A 22,543-nucleotide genomic window follows, 5' to 3' on the forward strand; every position below is an offset into this window, starting at 1 on the left:
AATCTGGTCAGCATTACATTACTGTCAGCTGTTTAACTGCAAATAGTGTATACTCAATGCATTTTCTAAATAATTGAGCAATCAGACAACAGTTAAAGATGTCTTATCATTGTTAATATTTACTCATGAAAAACACATACCTGAAAAGACAAAGAATTATACTTCCTGTTGTAAGAGCAATCAGAGATACGCTGTGTCCAAGGGTATAAATTGCTTTCACCCTCACATAGAAGTTGACCTGTACAGAAAAATATATATGCAGAAACTACTTACTGATACATCAAATTGTCTGTGAAATGATGTAATTGTCCATTAAATAACCCTGAAAGCTATAGCATAATTTTAATTCTTTGCTCTACAGTACATGATGAGAATGTTATATCTCTACTCCAACACATTTTGCAAGGCAATATCTCAAGACAATCGACTTCAGTAGAAAATTCAGCCTCAGAAACTCAGAACATAGACACACAGTCTGGTACCATTCCAGCTGAGTATACCATGTCAATGAGGTCAAACAAAGTATCAGATTTATCAATTTCCATGAACACAATCAAACTGGTAAAAGCAAGTCAGTTTGAAAGAGTGGATTATCTCTAAAAGAGAAAATTTTCCTCATTCCTTCTGCTCTAGAGTACTTTGTAATGCAGTTCTACATGAATTTAATTTTAAAGACATGTGAAAGTCTCATTAATTTCTCATTCTAAATTTTCAAATACTTTATTAAATGGTGACACAAACCCTTTCTTTAGTTAAGTTACTTGCTAAAACTTGGAAAGGAAGTTTTTCAACAAAGGAAAAGCAGGCTGAAATGCACAGTCTGCTGATTAACTGCATACATCTGTAAACTCACCAGCTACACACTACAGGAAGTCCTATTCTGAATAACAACATCAAGAAAAATCGGGCTAAATATTTTCAGAATTATACTCCTTCTCCATTTATGCCTACAGCAAAGTCATTAGACTGACATTAGTTTCCACTCAAGTGAAATAAAATATTAAAACAGTGAAGTTTTAAAAATTACATTATGAAATTAAAGATTTTAAAAGCAATATAGAACATGCTACATATAAGACAAAGGATTTCAATATTTAGTGCACATGGTCACCATTTGCCTTCCCCAATGAGGCTGGTAAAAAGTAGCAAGGAAGCAACACTTGTAAGTAAATTAACATAGTCAAAGGAATCTCAAAATACTTTAGTATATTTATTTTTATAGCACTCAAAAGGCCAAGTAAGGAGGTTATTTTAGTAATCCCAATTCATGATGAAATTATCTGAACAATCCCTTTGTAAACATTATACAGATATGGAAAAGGCAAAATGAAATGTGTAATGAATGGAGACTCTTGCAACTTCTCCGTTGTAGATATGGTGAAAGTGGAAAACTATGGGAAACAACTGCCATGGATCTTAAGTGCATTCATAGCAACTGCTATGTTGTTACATATTTCAACCATTAGATTGTACAATAAGAGAGTCTCTTGTATTTTGGTATAAAGAAAGTAGCTGTTCAAACTGCATTAGGATGATTGAGACATGCCCAACAAGAAAGCTGCACTGGTTTAAATTTTTCATAATTCCACACCATTTTGAAAATTCTGTCTAGATTTGATTTCAGGAAAGCTCCACTGACTGAGATACTTGGAACTGGAAATCGAAATTGCTTTCAGAATTCATAAAAGAAGGAAAAAAGGTGGAAACCCTGCATGAAGTTACATGACCCCTACAACAAATAGTCTGGCTAAAATCAAAAGAAGAACCCTGTGTGTTTTTAGCCCAGCAAACAGCTGTCAGCATCAGCAGGACTGAGTCTCTCTGCTGGCCATTCCTTGGCCAAACAGATGAATGGGAAATAACTGCAGGGAAATATGTCGGGATTGAAATTAATCAGCCAAGACTGCTTGGACATTACCTTAATAATGACAATGGTCATTTTACTCTAGCTAGGCATGAGAAAATAAGAAGTAATTACACAGTTGAAAGTATTTTATCATATGATAATTATTATCCTTATTTTACACTTGAAATGGTAGAAAAGAACACCTTTCTTTTTTCTCAGACATTTTAGGGGTTTAGGTTTATAATGGAGAGAAATCTTAGATGTTACATATTTTTCTACGATCAAAAATTAACCCTGCTTCTCAAATAGTTGCAAAGGTAAGTTAACACTTACCCATTTTTAATCCATTGCATCAAAAATTACCATTATTCAAATTTATGTGTTTTGATTTTCCAAAAAATTTAGATTATTAGAATGCATCTTAGAATGCATCTAATCACTTAGATTATTAGCATGAAGCACTTTATCAGACTCAGCACCAAGGATGATGCAATCATACTGCTTCTTACATTTCCTGTATGAACATAAAATATGTGTCTTGATCTGCCTGTAAGACCTCTATAACTCCTAGTGACTTCACCAAAAAAGTAAAATTAGTAAATGATGTTCTCAAATTATATGTCAGTTAAAAACAAAAACTCCATAAAGACAAAGAATTAAATTCCACATTGTGCTGTGGCAATTGAAAACCAGGAAATTCATTAGACTAATATTGACTTAGTCACAGCTATTAAATATTTGTCACCCATCTGTATTTTAGCTAGCACCCTTTAGAAACAAACTCTTTGTATTTTATTGGTGCAAAATAAACAGGCAAAGCAATGCCAAATCTGATAGCACAAAAACCAGTGACTTTTATAAAAAAATGGGATATCTTATTTATTTCTTACTGCTCTGTGTGAACCATAATTACCCATGCCTCAAGTAACATTTAGCTTCAACCTCTAAACTTAAAATATAAATGTGCAAGATTGTCAGGAATAAAATGACTGCAACAAAGGCATGGATTGACCAAAAGAGAATTTGAGAAATTATATTTTCAACATATTTTAACACAGAAGAAATATTATAACCGCTTCAGATTTTATAGCTCTTTTCAAAGGAAAAACTGATTCAAGTCTTAGACATGAAACTGAAATCCCATTATGAAATTGAAATGACATGAACTTTTCTGCAGGTCTAACAAAATCAGAACATAGTAATAACAGCTGGCCTCTGCAAAACATTCACATGATTCTTTAAGCAACGCTGACTGCAAAACTGGAATCCAACTATTTATTTTTAAACTTCTGAGGAAAACATCAAAATTACAACCACAAAACCAAAGTCATTAGGTGGTTAGGCACAGAAAAAAATCAGTGGCCTATGATTTTCAGAAAAAAATAATGGAAATGGTTACAGGAAGTGTAAATGCTTTCTAAAGAAGTAATCCTAAAATGTTTCCTCTTTTTTTTTGTGGCTACTTAATGTTAATAGGTTTTAAAAGGGCATAAACAAAGAGACATAAAATGAAATTGGATTAGTACAAGTTTGCCTAATTTGTCTTAAATTTTTTGAAAAGTCTATTTTTAGGCACACTTGTGTTTTGTCTTCTTAGAAAAGACACCTGTTTCAGCTAATGTTTCCTTTAAATTCAGTTTCATGTTATTTTTACTAAGTTCAGGAGACAGAATTCTTCTGTTTATTTACGAAATAACACAGAAGAGCAGAGACACTTCCTAGGCAAAGCTGTCACCAGGCAGATCTCCCAACCTCAGCCTTGGTTTCGAAGGACCTCTAGGGGTGAGAAGGTTCCTCAGTGCTGAAGGAGAAAACACGGGAGAAAGTTAAGGGCTTGATTCTTTGGCCAAAGGAGTTTTGCTGTTGACCAGAAATCACCCTTAATGTAAAAGAAAAGCCCTCAACTTTTTATTTATTTCATTCATAAATATAATTTATCATTGCTAAGGAATATAGGACCATTATCACCCCCACGGACTCTTCTTTTTGTTTATTCTGTGGGTGAATATAATCCCATAATACTGCACCTAGGAGCTTCCTCTTTACAGATATAATTACTTACAACTGTATTAAAATTTGTGATCCTAAATTTTCATGATTCATGTGTCACCATTTGAATATTTCATAATATTTAAATATTCATACTCAAAGAACATATCAGAAAATCTTAAACTTTACAATGTAAAATAAGAATTGGACCTAGCAAATGAGTTCAGTGCCTTAGAAACTCTGAATTGAGCAAATGCAAATAGAAGTGGAGTAAGGAACCCTAGTTCTTTCCTTCTGCAAAACTAATTTCAACAAGGCAGTAGCCATTTTTAAAATCTTGTAGTTATACAGGAATAAAGATAAATTGAGATAAAGAGATCAATTACATATTGTGGAAATTTTAACTTTTTCTTATAGGACACTTCTACACATTTTAAAATTATGTATGTAAGAAGAATAAAATTTAGTAAAATACATGTAATAACATTAATATTCATCATGGTATTTAATAATCTTTATACCAGTAATTAATGATACTTTCTGACATTTTTCCTTCAATTTGCTTTGATCCTAAACACCATCCAGAAAAAAGATGAGATCAGCAGTGTCATAAGCATCTCTTCATAATAGTAGCTTCATTAATTTTAATTATGCCAGTCAGAAAGTCGTCTTATTCAAAGTTCCCTAACCATCGTGGGAGAGATGATGACTTTAAAAATGCACAAACTTCCACATTTTCCTATGTAAATGTGTATCAGCAGATGTATCTGTGAATGTGAACACTCATGGACTGGAATTTAGCAGTTTATTAACATTCTGCAATTAAAGCAAATTCCCTCTGTGCTCTACAAGAGAGAATATCTGCTAATATTCAGTCCTAGTCCTCACTTGAAGTCAATGAAAGATTTTTGCACTTATTTTAAGGAATACTCGTTTCTTAATCACACCTCATGGAAAAATATTAATGAAAAAAGCAGCATAACATAAATAAATTTAACATGACTTACAGGCACAAGGAAACACACTGGTAGATGTCTGCCTTGTGTCAGATTTTGGTGAGAGGCAAGGGCTCAATTTAGACTCACTGCAAACAATGCATTATTCCAGAGCAATGACCCACTCCACAGACATCATAAATGCATTGTTGGAACTCAAGAAATTCTTCCAGCTGTCCTGAAAGACTCGAGACTCTGGCAAGGGGCTCAGAGACCCTGGCAAGGAGTCAAAACCACTTGCGCTTTCAATTTTAACCTATGGAAACAATTACTAACTTTGTGCAAAGAGTTACAAGCCACAAAGGTTTGAGTAAAATGTTAGTGAATTTATCACCAGGTGAAGATGTAGAATTTTGAAGTTTTTAGAATGGGTGTTTAGGAGGCAAAATAGAAGAATCAAGGCATGTACAGTCTTTTGTTTTCTTTTTTTTTTTAGTTTCCATCTTCTGCTGTGATAGTAGCACTTTTAGATTAGTCCAAAGTAAAAACAAACTGTCTAACATAGATGATAGCTATTAGAAAATTATTGTAAATAATGTACACAAAGTTTTTAGTATAAAAAGATAACACCACCCCAGAAGTAGTCAGTGTGCCGTAAACTGACTTGTTAGACAAATCTCAAGTCAGAGAAAGAATGTTATAGATAACAGAAAATAAACAACTTTGAGAACGAGAGCTAAGAAATCTTTTCTTCTTCGGTCTTGAAGCTAAGAAAAAAGACTTTCTAACACCTCGAGGTCATCTCGACACCAAAGACGCCGTCAACGCATCTGTTTTCTAAAGGCAGCTACAGCCAAGGCCTGCTTGCGTCACTGCCTGCACTGCCTCAGCCCCCTGGTCTGGGGAGGTGTTTCTGCTGCCCATCCAGGGTGATGAGAGCACTCCTGGAATTGGGCAAATGGGGGATGCCTCCTCCACGGATGATTGTGGGGCCCACAGAACCAGCCAGGGAAAGGCTTCCAGGCCTCCCCTGGAGAGCCAACCCTGAGCCACAATCTTTCAGCTTAGGTTGAGCAGAAAGCTCACCCACCCCCAGGGGCCTTAGCGCTCGTATGTTGATTTCTCCCACCCCATTGGCCCTTCCCCATTGCTCCGCCCCCGCACCCATACCCTATTGGCTCCCCAGTTTTGTCCCGCCCTCCCTTTTCCCATATAAACCCCTGTTTTCCCTGGCTCTTTTGTGTTTTTGGTCCTGGCACCTTTCTCAGAGGCCCCTGCTCTCAGTAAAGGCTGTTACCCCGTGCAAGGCCAGACAAGGCTCTGGTCTCTTTCTCTGCAGAGTCCAGAAGAAGCCTCAGCAGAGCGTCACTCCCAGGGCTGAGAGAAGGACGTGCCTGTGCCCCTAAGCCCTTCTTAGGAGTCTTCCTCAGGAAGGCCATGGCACCCTTAACTGTCAGTCCACCACAGCAGATGATGCTTCTGCTAAAGGCACAAGCTGCAACAGTATCACCACACTTAAAAGTCCTGAGGAGCCTTCTCTCCATGTTTTTCTCTTCCTCTGACACTACATATTCAAATCACACAGCCTGAAACCGGGGCTTTTGTGTGATCTAATAAAGCCTGGCCTAAGATCAGATAAAGCTGTATTAACTGATTCAGTCATTATTTTAAATAAAGTGGACACATTTCAGTGCTGTACATTCACCAGACATCTTGCTGTATATTAATAATGCTGACAGAGTTTGACAACAGCAAGGACATGTCTCCAGCTTGTTCAGTCTAGGTAGCAGATGTCAAAGTATGTCAAGGAAAGACTGCAGTGAGGCTTGAGTTGGGTTAACACACCTTGATGTGTGTTTCTAGCATGGTCAGATCAAGCTTGCTTTTTTTGCTGTTTGCATGTTGTACTGCCATGAGCTCCACAGAAATATAAAATAGAAAAAAAAGATTCTTATCGAAGTACCTAAGGCGAACCTAAAACTTGATCTCCATGGTTAGCAGCAACTAGTTTACTTACAGAAAAAGGTCTGGAAGCATATAATAAAGGTTTAGATCTACACTTTGATGACATAACAACATAGAAATACTTTGTTCAGACATTATCATTGTTCTACTTTAACCCAAGTGGCAAGAAAACATCACACAGCCACTCCCTCCCTCCTCCTCCTGCCATGGGGTGGGGAGCACAGCTGGGAAGAAGGGAAAACCTGGGTTGGGATAAGAAGTGTGATGCCCAACTCCATTGCTCAGCAGCCCCTGACTGATGCCCAGCCCATCCCTGAGCAGCAGCTGACAGCTCCCAGCCAACTCCTCCTGGTTTGTATACTGGACATGGCATTCTGTGGCGGGGAATGTCCCGCTGTCCAGCTGGGGTCAGCTGTCCTGGCCGTGCTCCCTCCCAGCTCCCTGTGCACCTGCTTCCTGGCAGAGCATGGGAAGCTGAGAAGTCCTTGACTTAGGCTAAGCACTACTTAGAAACAGCAAAACATCAGTATGATCAAATTATACCAAATAATCAACATTATTTTCACACTAAAATCAAAACAGTCCTGTACCAGCTATTAGGAAGAAAATTAACTCTATCCCAGCTGAAATCAGGACAGTCCTATTAATCAAACTGATCCCCCAAAATAATAAATAAGAGCAGTAAAGAGCACTAAGATTTAACCTAGAATAAACCAAGGGTTTTGTGTCAGGCACTTACAGTTATTTTAATAATGTTAAGCAAATAATTTATTTTTATAGAACCTGCTAATATGTCATTAACATGAAATAAAAATGGAACATTTTAATTTGAACATAAAATCAATGCAAACTGTGGAAGCATGCAAGATCTTTCAGTGAGGAAATAAGAGGTGACATGTTTATGCTATTTTGTAGTAAGCTTCCTCATTTCAGTGCATTTTTAAGCATTGCAATTTGGTACCTGTTAACAAATTATTCCGTATTTCCTCACAGATCTATATCATTTAAATCTTCTCTAGAATATTCAAAGCTGCCCAAAATAAATGCATATCTGCAGAGAGAGATATGCCTCTGTGTGTGCATACATGTATACAATATGTAGAATATGTACAGAAATAAACCCCCTTTAGGTTAAAGATAAAAGTCAGTGTCTTAAAAGACAGAAAAAAACCCCAAAGGAATAAATACTTAGTTGGAGCTATAATAGAAATTCATTCAGCAATGAAGATGCAAGCACCAAACTTACACCAAGGACAGTTTCTACTCCTCTAACACTGTCTTCAAAATAAAAAGAACACTTAGGACTAACTCTGGGAAAAATATTTTGCCACCTTCCCTAAAATATTAGTTAATGTAAGCTTGAGGACACTCTCATATACTTCATACCCCATACTGTAGAGCACGTTGTTTTGTGACATTTTTATGCCCAGAACACTCAGTATCCAAATATTAGGACTTTATTTTTAGCTCTCATAGTTGAAATATTGGAATCAAAAGAAACCCAACAAACTATACTGATTTATGATGAGTAAAGGCTTTGGTTTGAGGTGCTATCATTGAGCACCAAGATCTCAATTCAAGAAGACATCTTCTGTGAAAAGAAGTAGCTGGTGCAGAACCTCAAATGCCTCCTGAAATCTCACTACTGCATGATACTTGCATTTTCCTATTTTCTGTATTATTTATATTGTATATATGATATTATATTGATTGTATGTTTGCCAATAATTTTCCAGTGCCTGCTTTCCACATCCCTCTCCTGATTTTCATCCTCACATTTTTATTTGCTTTTTGTCAAGGCTTTTGCAAATGTTGCTGCTATATCCTATTTCTAGTTGTCTAGGTTAATTCCTGCAAGTATATTCAATGTTCATTTCATTCACCCCCTTTGGCTTACTAATGAATATGTCGAACAAGAACTGCTTTTCTATTATACTAGTTAATCTTCTAACTGTTTTTTACTACTTGAAATATTATATTTTGGTAATTTCAATTTTTATGTTTTCACCCATTTTCACACCACATGGCAATTCCTGGGTTGAGTGACAATGTTTAAAGTGGCAGTTTTAGCAGTAATACATTTGTGTTCCCAAGCTGTCAGATGACACAGATGTTTTAGAATTTGTCTTCAAAAAAGTTGGGAAAACAATATATTCCCTCAAATTTTCTCTATTTTCAACCTACAGTATATGTTTGGGCTTTTAAATACAGAAAAAATGCCAAAACCTTCCTGGCTTAGCTGGAATACCAGTGCATATCTGCAAGCCAGACAGAACTGATCTGCTACAGCTATTCCACACATACTAAAATCCAGGGAAAAAACCCAACTGGCTCTCATGAGAGGGCTTAATCCATTTTGGGTAACAAGAATTTTACTGACACTATGAGCTCACCCTTGTAAACAAACTCTTGATCTGTTAGCCTCAGCAGGAAAACAGACAGAAAATGCATAAAACATGATGGTAAAAACCCTTCCCTCGACAAAGAGACAGTATCTGCAAAGTGAACAAATTCAGTTTTCTATGCATAGGGCATTTAGGATACCTTGATAGCTTTCTGAATAACTTGTGACTGCTTGCACAATTTCAAGTCCAATATAAACCTGCCAATAACTCAAATGACCTAAATCAATTCTATTTTAATTATAACTTTAACACATAGAATCAACCAAGTGGTGCATGTAATAGTAACAGACTATAGCAGATTATTAGCATTAGGTTTTGAGGTCACTTTTTAAAGATACTCTTTTGCAATAACAAACTTCTAGAAACAACACAATGCAAAACATATGGTGCACCAGCTGAGTAGCACTGCAGTGTTAGATATACAGATGCTTCACTGCAATTACCAACTGTTTATAGCCTTGAGTTTCAAACAGTTACTGAGTTCCACATTCCTGATTTTATCTCATTAGACAACTGCAGTCCAAGCGTATTGCAACCAATGCTATCAAAAATTACTACAGATCTTCATTAAATCTCATTTTAATTCAGTCTGAGTAAAATGGGATTTATTTGGAAGCAGAATTTGTACTGAACACCATCATCTAAATGAACAGAAAAAGTATTTTTCCTACCTTATAATCGTCCTCGTAGTCATTATATCCACACGTACTTAAGATGTCGGGAAATATATCCGACCATCCATTACTCGTACAATTTTTGCTAATGTTTCCTGTAAAGCCAAATTAGAGAGTTTAAATTAGAAAGATTCAAAACTCTCCTCGTCAATGACTCCTTAGACAATCTAACTGTGTCGTTAGCTGATCACAACCTAGCTCTTTTTCCTTTGTTTCCTAGGATTCAACCCAGCCATTTCCTCTCACGTGCTTTTCATTCATATTCCTTTGGCTTTTAGTCTTGCTTGGAGTTGCCTTTGTACTACAGAAAACCAGAAGTAAACCCAAGACTTTTCCTTTGGTATAGCAGCTATTTCTGTTACACATCTGCAAAAGCCTAACCTGTTCTGCTGTTTTATTTAAAATACTCGGAAGGGAGCCATACACTTCACTCTGTAAAGGGGCTATTCGTAGGTAAAGTAATTTGAAAGAAAAGTAATTTCAATGAGAGTTGTTCTATTTAAGGCTTTTGAGAAGCCAATACCAAGGAATCTACTGAAGACTTACAAAAGCTCTTAGACATTAAGGTGATGACTTGCTGCTACAGCAAATGTTGGTAAGTTTGGTAAAGAAGTTCAAAGGACAAGTTATGTCATAGACTGAAGAATGAGGTAAAGATGCATGCTGAATTTCACCCTTTGAACCAATACTGAAACAATGTAGTACAGGGAATGTACAGGACATGTGGAAGTATGGCTGCAAATGAATTTTGAAGATTTATTAATTTCAGAAAGTTTCTGTTTGGAGCTGACAGAAAAAGTTGACTCTTTCTGGAGACGATGTCACACAGATGACATGGGGGCAACCCATGATTCTACTTAATCTAATTAAAATGAATTAATTTTTATGCAATATGGAACAACTTCAAGGAGGCAAAACAGAAAAGCCTCATGTCAAATTAAAGAATAGTCATTACATTTATTATAACTTACTATGTTAATTCATAGCCAACTTCCCCTCACATTTCTTAGAGCAATTTCTATATCTATGATACTTGAAATCTATAATAATATACTGCCTTGGTTTGGAGTTTACCACTGGTTTGTAATTGAATTAAAGATTCCTGGTTTTCACCATAGAAAAAGAAATTTACGTGCCATAGGTCAGTGTTGGTCAAGAATAACCAAACTTGTTTATATACACTCCAAACTAAAGCTTTTGTGATCTTTATTTTGTTGATTGGTTACTGGAATTTCTTCTTTGTATAAAGTCTTCAGTGGAAAGTTGTAAATATCCCATAAGTGGTTCACCAGCCAACAACCAAATCTTTCCAGCTAATAAAAGGCCCTGACCTGAACCCACAGTCTCCTCAAAGAATGGGACCACTTTTGCCGTTTGGCATAGAAATGACATTTTTAAAAGAAAATGTCACCTATTTATACACTGTGAAGAGTCTTCACTTTAAAAGTACATCAAGATTCTCTGACCAGGCAGAGCAGAGGAATGTGTTAACAGAACCACAATTGCGTCAAAGCCAGTTTTGCAAGAAAAAACTCAACGTACTCAAGACACTGAAGTATTTTCTACTTCAAATACTGCAATACCTTCTAACCTAAAGAGAGTTGGGCAATGTTCTATGGAAGGCAGTGTTTATTTCTACGCCATCTTTTCATACAATTAAGTATTTCAGATGCCAGCCTTATTTAAAACCTTTAATTTGACACATACATTTGAATAGTAACTTTCTGAGACTAATAAACTTGTAAAATACAGGAAAAACATTATAGGATAATATGATTGCTTTTGCAGTGAAAATTCTTTTAATGACAAGTTACTAATATTCAATACAGAATTAATCATGTGGTATGCTTAAACTATAACAGAGCACCACAGAAGAAATTTAGAGCCAGCTCTCCAAAAGTTCTAAAGATGAGAAGAAAACTACTTTTTTAAATTCACAATTTAAATTGGGAAGTCCTTTAAGAAACTGATGGCATTTAAAAGCCTACTTGAAGTTTGGAATATTTGCATAAAAATAAGGTAGTCTAGATCATCTTGTAGTAGCAAATCTGCCTAAATAAAAAGAATGAAATTTCTTGTTTGAAGGTATTTTCATGATTTTCCACTGTAAGAATGAAGTTAATTTGTAATGTGCTGTGTATGAATTAAATAAACTACATATGCCTGAGCATAAACAATTTATGAAAGTACCAGGATGCTTAGTTAGCTCTTAATTGAATCAATCATGCAAAATGTTTTTTGTCTTCCTTCTCTGAAATTTTAGAAAGACTACGTTTAGAAAATACTCTTAATTGAACAGGAACCCCTAAAAATCAACCTTGTTAGGTTCCACAAGCAGTAAGTAAACAGGTTGCTATGAAAAAAAGCTGGATCAGGAAAAAGGATAGCAAACTGTAAAATGAAGAAATATCTCAGTCTTGTTGACACTATGGTGATGTGAGATAGGGTTGTAATGCACCGTGAAGGTTTCAGACTTAAATATTTATTGCATTTGTTTTATAGTAAAATTAAAATGTTGTTGTAATATAACTAAAGTTTGTGAAATAAACTCCAGGGAGAATGTGCATGCTCTAGCTTTTGGCAAATAGACAGAAGCAGTGTGATTTAATTCAGATTTTGAATTTTTGATATTTATTAGTTTGCCTTGTCTCATGACAACACTTTATTATCTTTGTTTGAGTAATTTGAAAACTTTTATAGATTTCACAACATTTAGCAACGATTACACATACTTTCCCCTTTATAAATTGTTTAGACTATCCATGATAAACTAATCAAGATTCACCAGTTCCAGGAATGAAAACCTTTGCTCATCTGTAGATTGTTTTACTTATCTATTTTTTACTAGAACAAGACTTGTTCAACAGTTTTGAGTCTAAAGGTATTTTAGTTGTACCCCAAATTAGCCTCTAAGTTAAAAGTCATATTAGGGGGACACCAATCCCCCACTCCCTTCCCCCCCCAAAAAATAATTACATAACTGTGATAACTTTTTCATCTTTCACCAGCTTTTCATGACAATGGTTTCCCACCTGAGCAATGGGGATGCGGTTTTTCCATCCAGCAGCATTTTGAGATACATGTGAAACACTCTGTGTGCATCATCTATTTTCAAAACCCCCCTCAAATGCCACAGGACAAAATATGATTTATTGACAAGATGGTGCAGAAGATGGGAGACTTAAACCAGTTAAATGTTTCAGCAGTCTGAGACACTGATGAGCTCTTTACAAGTTCCATTAAAAAGCAGAATAAAAGGTTTCATAATAACTACCTTAAATTGCAATAGCAGTAATTTTTAGGTATTATCTGCTAATGTGGGCTCTTTATTCTCATGATGGCAAGGCAGAGCTCCCCTCCTGAGACACAGAGGGAGCAACCTACATGTGGCCTGCTGGCAACTGTTAGAGATGTCAGTCAGGCTCAGCTGCCTTAGTAATTAACAAAATAGGTCAAAAAAGAGCAAGCAATGTCAGCAGCTTTGGTGAGTGTCACTGTATCAGAAATATACTTAGTATCTAACTCAAAGAACCCCAAAAAGAACACAAAGATGATAATTTGGTCTTTTCACGGTGTATCCTGAACAGCTGTGACAAGAATTTTTAATCTACAAAGAAAATTAAACCCCCAAATAAACCATTTTTAGCACATTATGTTAAAGAATACCAGAGAGAAGCCAGTGAAAATACACCTTAAAATAAAATACCTGGTTTTCCAGAAAAAAGGCTGAATACTTTTGGGCAAGGGACAGTGACAGTCTCTCCAATCTTCGCAGGACGCCAACAGGTGATGTTATCCCAAACTCCAACACATCCTGAAACAAAACCAGTGTTAACAGCCTTGAAATCTGGGTATGCTTATAAAGACCTGGTGAAAGCTTTGAACAAGTGGTTCAAAAAATATTAGACTCCTTCAAGAAAGCTGAAAAGATTATATTTTCCACGAAAACTTTAAAGGAATCATCAGAGTCTGCTGATTAACCAGCCAATTTTGAGGTCAGTTAATACATTGGTTGCAGAATTTTTCACATGTTATTGTAATGTGAGGATGCTAAGAAAAGAGTAAGAAAGATTAAAAAGTAATTCCTGAGCACTGATATGGATTATTAAGAATTGCAAAATTTTGAGAATTTCCTAATCACAGTTAAAATGGAGTTTTCTATCAAGCAGGTTGAACATCACAAATAAATATGCAAGAAAGTCATTTGACTCAGCACCACATATGACAGGCAGGCATTATGTTTGGAGAGTGTTAAGAACAATAGGCATGGACCTACAGAATAATCTCTCAAACTGATAAACAGACATCTGAACAAAGAATGTTTCTATATATTGGTTTCAGGAAGGGCAGGGGGGCTTCAAATTCCATAGATATATTTTATAGTGGTAAATGCTTGTTACAATTAGAAAGTAACTTGCTACAGCTTTGCCTGTGTTCAAATGTGGCTCAAAGGCTGTATCTTGTGAATGAGTGTAAATCTCCCTATAGCTTCTATAGGCATTTGGCTCAATCATGCCCTGTTTAAAGCTGTCTGTTTATAATGCATATCTTCTAAGCTAAACAAACAGCTATGAAAGTTTGTCAACACAAGCCTTGTAAGGACAAAGAAGTAAGGAAATGTTACACATATTATCTCAGTTCAAGCTATTAAAAAAAAAAAGAAATCGTGCCAAATTCTGTGCATTTATGGCTTCAGATAAAGCATATAAAAATTTTAGTTTGTAATTAATGTTAAAGACAGAAATCAAACTATTATCCCACTGGTATTATCTCCATAAGATTATTAGCAGTATAAAGGACAGTTTGTTCCTTTCAGTAGAGAACATAAAACTTGGATTGGGAACTGCTCTCAGCCATATTATTTTCAGAATATTTATAGTATTAGCTATTCATTATTAATTTATTCTATGCCAGTGAGGTCATACCCAAAATCAAGCCACATGAGTTAAATGAAACTTGAAAAGGAATATTTAGAAGTTCTATATTTGTATAAAACTTTTAGTGCAATTAAACTTGGACAGCTTGTGTTGACTTAAAATATGCAGCATCCTGCTTTCAAAGTTTAAGTTACTTTCAAAGCACACGTAAACTAGGGAACCAAAGAATGTGTAACAGGACCAGCAGCTGGATTTGTCCCAGGGCTGTGTCCTAGCTGCAGCACAAAGGAAAGCCAGTGGCACGGTGTTCCCATGGGCCTTGCTTTCCTTTGGAAACATCCATCCAAGTGTGATAGCTGTGAGGGAGCCGCTGAGTGGCACAAGAACAAGGTCTGGAGATGATAAATGAAGATGGGAGGAGGGTTATGGGAGAAATTCTGCATTTGATCACCAATTCCACAGAGTCCTCTTTATGCACTTTCCCAAGGAAATGCAATTCTCCAGAGGATTCACTTGCTTATAGGGATTGGGTCTTTTTTCACTCCTCTTAAGATTGTACAGTTCTAAATGCAGCATCTGTTCTATATTCAGAAAGATTATGCCAAAAATAAGGATTACTAAAGGGAGAACTTCACAAAGTTTATCTCTATGTGTAGATAACGTAATGCCTTATCCTCTACTGTCCTGTGTGCTGCATCAGCCTCTCTCGGCATTACCAACAGTGTCCCTGAGAGATCTCTGATAGTGGCTTGGCCATCTGTACACAATTTCAGAGGTTTACACTGAGCAGGTCACCTTCAGAGCCTTTGAAATGGAATTTCAACATGCTTAAGTCCTTCCTGAGTTGCAGTTCTGGGTGAAAATCAAGCCCAAATCTCTATGATGCAGCACCAGAGCTTACTCAAACTAAAAGAATGTTTACCTGAACCAATTCAGGTCATGCTTGCTCCCCAACTGATTTTAAGCCAAAAACAACATCAATAACACGACATACAAGTAATCAGAAAGACAAAGAAACTATTTTCTTCATCTGCCAGCACTCAGAAGTACAGTGACAAAATGAAACTCTTTTGGCTTTGATTGATGGGCTCCCTGAGCCAGCATAAACAAGCCCTGGAGTACACAAGAATAATTATCATCTTGTAAGACCTCAGACGTCTTTATTTCAACCCCATTTCCACTAACAGTGAGAGCTGAGATGAGTCATGAAGCTGTTCTTGCACACCCATGGAAGGTGATGACTTTCTCAAATTTTCCCTTTTGTTTAATCCACTCTGTAAAATGGTGGCATTATTACAGTAAGCTGCAAACAGCTCAGAGGACTTGTAAATTTTTTCTATGCTACTGTACATTGACTGGGCTAAGGTTTTGCCAAACAGGCAGCTGAACAGCATGGACTTCAGAGCTCCATTGCTGTGTTTGCCACAGAAAACACTTTAAAATCTTATTCAAGCCGCAGTTGGATGAAGCATATAGAAAAATTGAAGTTCAAGTCCTATTCCTACCAAAATTCATCAACACAATTTGTATCAAATCTCAAAGCTTGCTGCAAGGTTTTGATGTTCAAAACATCACAAGTCAGTAATGGTTTCTGGAATATGGGTTTTTCCTTTATTTTCCCCCCAGTATTTTAGGACTTTAAAGTCATTGATGGCCCAGGTGAGAATGGTAGTGTTTCAGATTCCTCAAATCAAATGGATGAAGTAACACCAAAGATGTATTTCCTGCATGTAGACTACATTCAAATGCATCAGAAATCATGTGAGTGAAAATGAAATCGCTGTCACCAGAACTCCAAGAATATTAAGCCTCAATTTATGATTATCTACAGGCTTATTGGTAATGGTACAGGACATCTGAGAAAACTGCTGAGATGTCCTGGAGGCATTTATAGTCACTGAATGACTACAGTGGGCATCTGAATCTAGTCTGATTGCTGAAATGGTATTAATTACTGGTGTAATTACTGGTGGAATTGCAATTGTTAAACAGTAATGCATCTTCTGGGCTTTCAAATCACACCTTTCCTCATCAACCCCTTTCTCCAATTACCACAGATTTTAACAGTGTTTTATTCATATATCTTCTTTTTCTCTTAGGAAAACATACCCTTATGCAGAGGGGGGATACATTTAACTTAACTTCATCTTAAAACAACTGAAATTAGGCCAGGTTAATTGCTCCCAATGATTGCCTGTTTCTTTCCAGTGAGCACAAGGCAGTCTATGGTGCTTTAAATACCACACAGTTGGGAAGTGAAGGTGTGGTAAATGCTATGTAAATGTCTCTGTTTCCCTACATAGAATATCTAACTTGATCAAACTTTGTATTCTCCTCTCAACTCACTTTCTACAACTCTCTATCCAGCCATTAATGCATTCAGAGTTAGGATTTCTGGACTGTCATCCATCAGTGCATCACTCATAAAATCATTATCTAAATTCTCATTTTCTGGAACTTTTATCAATCTCTCACATATGTAGGCCTGCTTCCTACTGTCTCTGAAGGATATTGATCAAGTCAGATAAAAAAAATATTAATATTTTTAGGTTTAAATAAGGTCTTACATTTTAGTTCTGGTAACAATTTTACCAGTAAAATTATACTTTCTATAGCTAGATTTCTATTTCTTTCTGTAATTCACTTTTAAGGCAAAACTTTAATTGCTCCAATGTTTATTTCATGTAATGTCTATAATTTTTATTTATACTATTTTAAAGTATTCTAAGTACCAGATGTACTTTAATGTACATCCTTTTTTTTCTTTTATGCTCATTATTGGATTTAGTCTCTATGTTTCCACTGTGCTTCAATAAATTCTTAAGCATTGAGTGTTTTTGTCCTTTTACTTTGATGTGCATGCATAAAAAGTCAGTCCAGCTTAGATCTGTGTTAGCTCCTCTTTTTCTGTATGTCTACTATTACATTCTTTAGCTTTTTCTTTAACTATTGGGCTGGTTCTGGCTGGGATAGAGTTAATTTTCTTCACAGTTGCTAATACAGAGCTGGTTTGGAACAGTGCTGAACAGTGGGTTTTTGCTTCCCCTATCAAACTGTTCTTATCTTAACATAAAAGTTTCCAGCTTTTACCTTCCCAATTCTCTCCCCAGTCCTGCTGGTAGGGGAGTGAGTGAGGATCTGTGCAGGGCTGGGTTGATCTCTGGGTTTAAACCATTAACAACTCTTAGCAAAAGTAGCGAAGGCAAAAAGAAGAAAGGTTCTTCATCCCTGATTCTGTGGTGTCTAGAAGAACACTCCCACAGCCTGCATAGAACAATTCCTTTTCAATGTCTTCATTTGCACCATTCATTTCTCTGATGTGTCATTCACAGAATATCCAAGGAAACAACCAAACTTCCCTGAAGTCCTTTGCTCAGTGACTTGCCCAAAAGTCTCTTCTCCTGTTCCTCCAGAGGACACTCAGATGCTATTGTTAGCTAGTTTCAATGAGATCACTTACTTTATTTGAATGTTTGGTCTTTAATGCTTGTCATGCATTTGCAAATAGTTCATAATTAAAGGAAACATAACAGACTATAAAACTACATTTTGTTTCCCATTTTCTTCAGCTTACATAAGTGCTGCCACCTCTATGCATCATGCTGCTTTTTGAGATCTAGTCTTTGAGCAACAGGTTCACTTACCTACATGTGCTTCTTTGTCTATAAAACTATAAAACACTGGGGCTTGTGTTGGAAAATTTTGTTTATAGACACATTTTATAAATATATAACCACTAGGTGGCACTTTGTATTTGGATTTAAAAATTGTCACTTCCAAGAGAGGTTTAGCATTTTTCAAAACTGTCTAGGCGTGCATAAAACATGAAAAAACAACAGAGTGCTTTGAAAATGAGTCAGAAAGTCGACAGCTAGCCTAGGGTTTATTTTTCAATGTTTTGATTTTTGTAGTTAACTTGGCAGAGCAGAAGCCATCTCACCTCTTATGGGCAATGATTTCTAGGCTGCAGGTCTGTGTGCCACAGCGTGGAACTTGGGTTGCATGGGAATTATGAACATATATGGACTGACATTCCTTCTGCATTTTCACACAAGTGATTAAAAACAAAAACAACGAGAAAGAGGTGCTGCACAAGCTGGGAGCAAAGCAGAATTGCTCAGAACGGGAATAGGAATGAGACAGCCCCAAAAAAGGCTGCCCCACTGCGGGTATTTCCCACCTGATTTTGTCAGGGCTCTGAGAGCAGGAACAGGCAGTGATGGCTCTGCCTTCGTCCTCCTCAGAGCCTGTGCCTTCTTCTCCCTGCCCAGCCATCCCAGGGCTCTGCCCAACCCTGGTGCCCAGTGCTGGGCCCTGTTCCCCTCCGCAGGCTGATGTCCCTGTGCCAGGGAGGTGACACCTGCCTGGGGACACCTGCCTTGACCCAGGGTAGGACCCGCCACCCCCCGCCTGCCCACAGCCCCTCTGGGTGGAGCTGCCTGCCTGCAGTCCTGTGGCAGTACAAACTCTGGCTGCAGGGGGGTCTAGAAGCAGCTCCAATTACTGCAGGAAATGCCAATGGAAAAACTTTTAATTTCCAGTCGACAAACACTGGACAGCAAACAGAAATTTGAAATTCTACAGTCTACGTCAGATTTAACTAGTTTAAATAAAATGATGAAACCACAGAGTTTATCTCATGTTAACCTAAAATATTTGAAGTTCATAGGCGCTTCAAAAGCCAGTTCTAGTACCAGGAATGGCAAAAATACGGTTTCCGAGATTTCTAAGAGATTTCTGGATTTTCACGAAATTAAACACTTCAGAAGAAATGTCTTGTTATCCTTTTGAATAACAGTTTCCCTTTGGACAATCAAAAATCTATTGGCCAGTTTTACACGTAATGTAATTTACATATTTTTAGGGTTCTGTGGGGAAATATGGAACTTGCCAGCTAAAACTTTGAAAAAAACCCTCTCAAACAAGAAAACAAACTGTCATCCAAATTTTTCAGGTAAATCCTGCTTTCCAATTACTCAAAATGTCCTATGGAGACAAGAGCATTTATTTTTGAATGACTGAACAGCATGCTAATCTTACGATAAGAACATTATTTTCTATTCTTATGCAAATATATTAATGTGTGTATAGTCAAAGCTGTAAGAGGTACTCTCATCTTTATGTTGCCCCAATTCTGACATGCTGTACATTCTTGAAAATTGCCATTAAAAATTAATCTCCTGTTCATATAAATCCTACCACAAAATATTAACTGTCTCTATTAAGAAGTGGACCATATATTTCTGCTAGTATGTATTATGTCTAACCCATATGCTATTTGTTGCATTAGCTGCAGCTTTTTCAGTGTTTTGGTACCCAAAATTCTTTCTTGTGATATTTCAGCTTTGGATGTTGTAGAGAATAGACTGCCATGGCCACAGCTGTATTTGTGGACTGAAGTGCAAGACTATGCTAGGCAGTATTTCCTTCAGAATCTTCTGGAAAACACAAAAAATTCACTTATGGATGTGCATTTCCTTCTTCAGGGCTACAAATGCCATATACTAATGTCTACTGCCAGATTTCTATTTACATTTTGGGTAGAGCAGAAATTTCAGATCTTCAAAATCATTGTGGGCACCTGGTGCTTCTCTTCTTTCCAAAAGGGTTTGTTATTGTCACTCTTAGTACATTTTGCTATGTAAAATAGCAAAATTTTTGAATAAGGCTGATCAGGATGTTTTCTTGGTCATCACCATTTTATTTACAGTTTGTTACTTTCCAGTAGACAACTCATTTCATTCAAGGCTCTTTCCCACCTTTCTCACCCAAACTCCTTAAAAGACAGAGCTCTGTCTCTCTTCTGCCCTCAAATATTTAAGTACAGCTTCCACAAAGCCCAGACATTGTCAATACCATAAGGGTCAGTTTTATGTGGTGTTGTTAATGATGACACTTCAATCAGCAAAAGCCAAAACATAAAAATATCCAAAGCAGCCCCTTTAGCTTCCTTCATTAAAAAAAAAAAAAAGAAAGAAAAAGTGTGAACTAAAAAGTAGTAACATATCTGTACTACACCTGGGAAAGCAGCAGCACAGAGATTTAAGAAAGCTAAATTTGTGCTTCCAAGAGTTCCTGGTGCTGCATGAAAGAAGTTCCATGACCCCATCATCTCATTTAATTCTACTTTGAATGCTACCTCAGAGGACTGTCAGCACCACTGCAGTCTGAAGTACTGACTCATTTTACAGAGAAAATAGCTTCAAAACTAAACAAAACCTGATGCAAGACCTTGATGAGACAGGGAGCATAATGATGGGGAAACCTTAAGGAGATTCCTGTTCATGTAGCAAAAGAAAGGTCCAATCTGGCTTTGTGTCAGTCTCCTATTTTCTAATGTGGAGGATGGAGTGATCACGTTGGTGTGGCTATAGAAAGAGGTGTGTGTATTATACACAAAGGTGTGGGGGTGTGTGTAAATGCAAAATATGCATCTTTCTTCCAGGAAAAACAACCTTAGCAGGTAACCTGATCAGATAAATTTGACTTCTGGGCAACTTTCCATGGCTCTGACATTTGAATGTTCATCCCACTGTTCTGAACAGCTCTCTTTCATCCACAAGATCATGAGCTCAGTGCTGGAATCACTGAGGAAAATTCTATTGACAGTGCAATTCAGGAGATTGGATTATACAGCAATATTGGTCCCTCTTGCTTTAAACTTACAAAGAACGAAGAGCATAATTTTGGTGTCTTGTCTCTTTTAATTTCCTATTACAAGCTGCATTATGAAGCTCTCTTTGAGAGGTTTATGAAATTCTTTCCAAAGCCACTTTTCTTTTTGTCTACATCCCTTCCTCAAAGTTAAAAAGCCATCTCTAAAATTAAAAATGTTGTCTGACGTATGGGTCTCACAAAAACATATTTTGGAAAATCAAAATCTGAAAAGACACATTTAACTGTGCAGCCACTCAATCCAAGATTAATCAAAACTCCCTAAACTTCGTTCTTTTCATAATTAAATCTTTTTTAGAACTTTTAGTTGTAGAACCCTGTTAAAAAACCCTGAATTTTAACATTTTTGACCATAAGATTTCATTTTTTCACTTAAAGGTGAAGAGAAAGGGGGCAGTTACTTTATAAGGAAAAATTCTAAATACTGAATAAAGGCAGAAATTTGTAGAAGGACAATTATTTTTTGTATTTTCAATTACTTTAAGCCATGAGTAGCAGATAAAAAACAGTTTTTTCCATATAGACCTCAAAATCTGTAGCCTAAAGATAGAAGAACCTCTCCTAGGCTTCCAGCTATGGTGCATCCATATCTCAGGGGCCAAATTATAGGAGGAAAGAAGACAACAAATGGGGATAGAAGCTAATGCAGTCTTCATAAAATAAACAACCAGATGTTCTAAAGAGCACTACAGGGAGGAAAGCCCTGCCACAGGTCTTTGGAGAGTGGCTTCTCCCCTAAATGGAGTGTAATGCTGTCCACTAATGGAAAAGTATGTGCTAATGCCTGAAAATCCCACAAAGGGTGCAAAGCAAGAGGTTTGGGTGTCTCACAGTTTGACATGGGCAAATGAGCAGAATTTAGAGCAACCGGGTCCTTTAGTTTTAGCATATCCTTAGCACTGTTCAAAGGATGCTTACACTGGTTTCATACAATGTTTCTTTGGAAAACACACTACCGTGTGAAACACACTACTGAAACCATGAAGTGCTTCATAGACATCACAGTCAGTGATTTTAGGTGCAATCTAAAAATTACTCAGCAAAATTCTTCAGCTCATGTCTTGAAACAGCTCAGGTGTAAGATCATTTTATCATGTCAAAGAAACCCAAATAGCCCTTAAATGTTTCCTTTTTACCTTCCTAACTGGGAGCTAAGAAGATTAGATATTTAATACAT

The 22,543-nt window shown here is 36.7% G+C and overlaps 1 protein-coding gene across 4 annotated transcripts in view; it reads right to left on the reverse strand.

Moving 5' to 3' along the window:
• The window catches only part of VIPR2 (vasoactive intestinal peptide receptor 2), a 50,800-nt gene that overhangs the window by 22,790 nt on the left and 5,467 nt on the right, over positions 1-22,543 (reverse strand). For all 4 annotated transcript variants that reach the window (XR_009418296.1, XR_009418295.1, XM_059470264.1 and 1 more), the window contains exons 3-5: positions 13,521-13,628; positions 9,812-9,909; positions 141-238 (exon numbers count right to left, since the gene is read on the reverse strand). Coding sequence is in view for 2 of the 4 variants with exons in the window: in XM_059470264.1 (XP_059326247.1) it covers positions 141-238; positions 9,812-9,909; positions 13,521-13,628 (304 nt within the window). In the remaining 2 variants the exon portion in view is untranslated. The remainder of the gene's footprint in view (positions 1-140; positions 239-9,811; positions 9,910-13,520; positions 13,629-22,543) is intronic.

The sequence above is a fragment of the Ammospiza nelsoni genome, chromosome 1 (genome assembly GCF_027579445.1).
Source record: "Ammospiza nelsoni isolate bAmmNel1 chromosome 1, bAmmNel1.pri, whole genome shotgun sequence".
Classification (NCBI taxonomy): Eukaryota; Metazoa; Chordata; class Aves; order Passeriformes; family Passerellidae; genus Ammospiza; species Ammospiza nelsoni.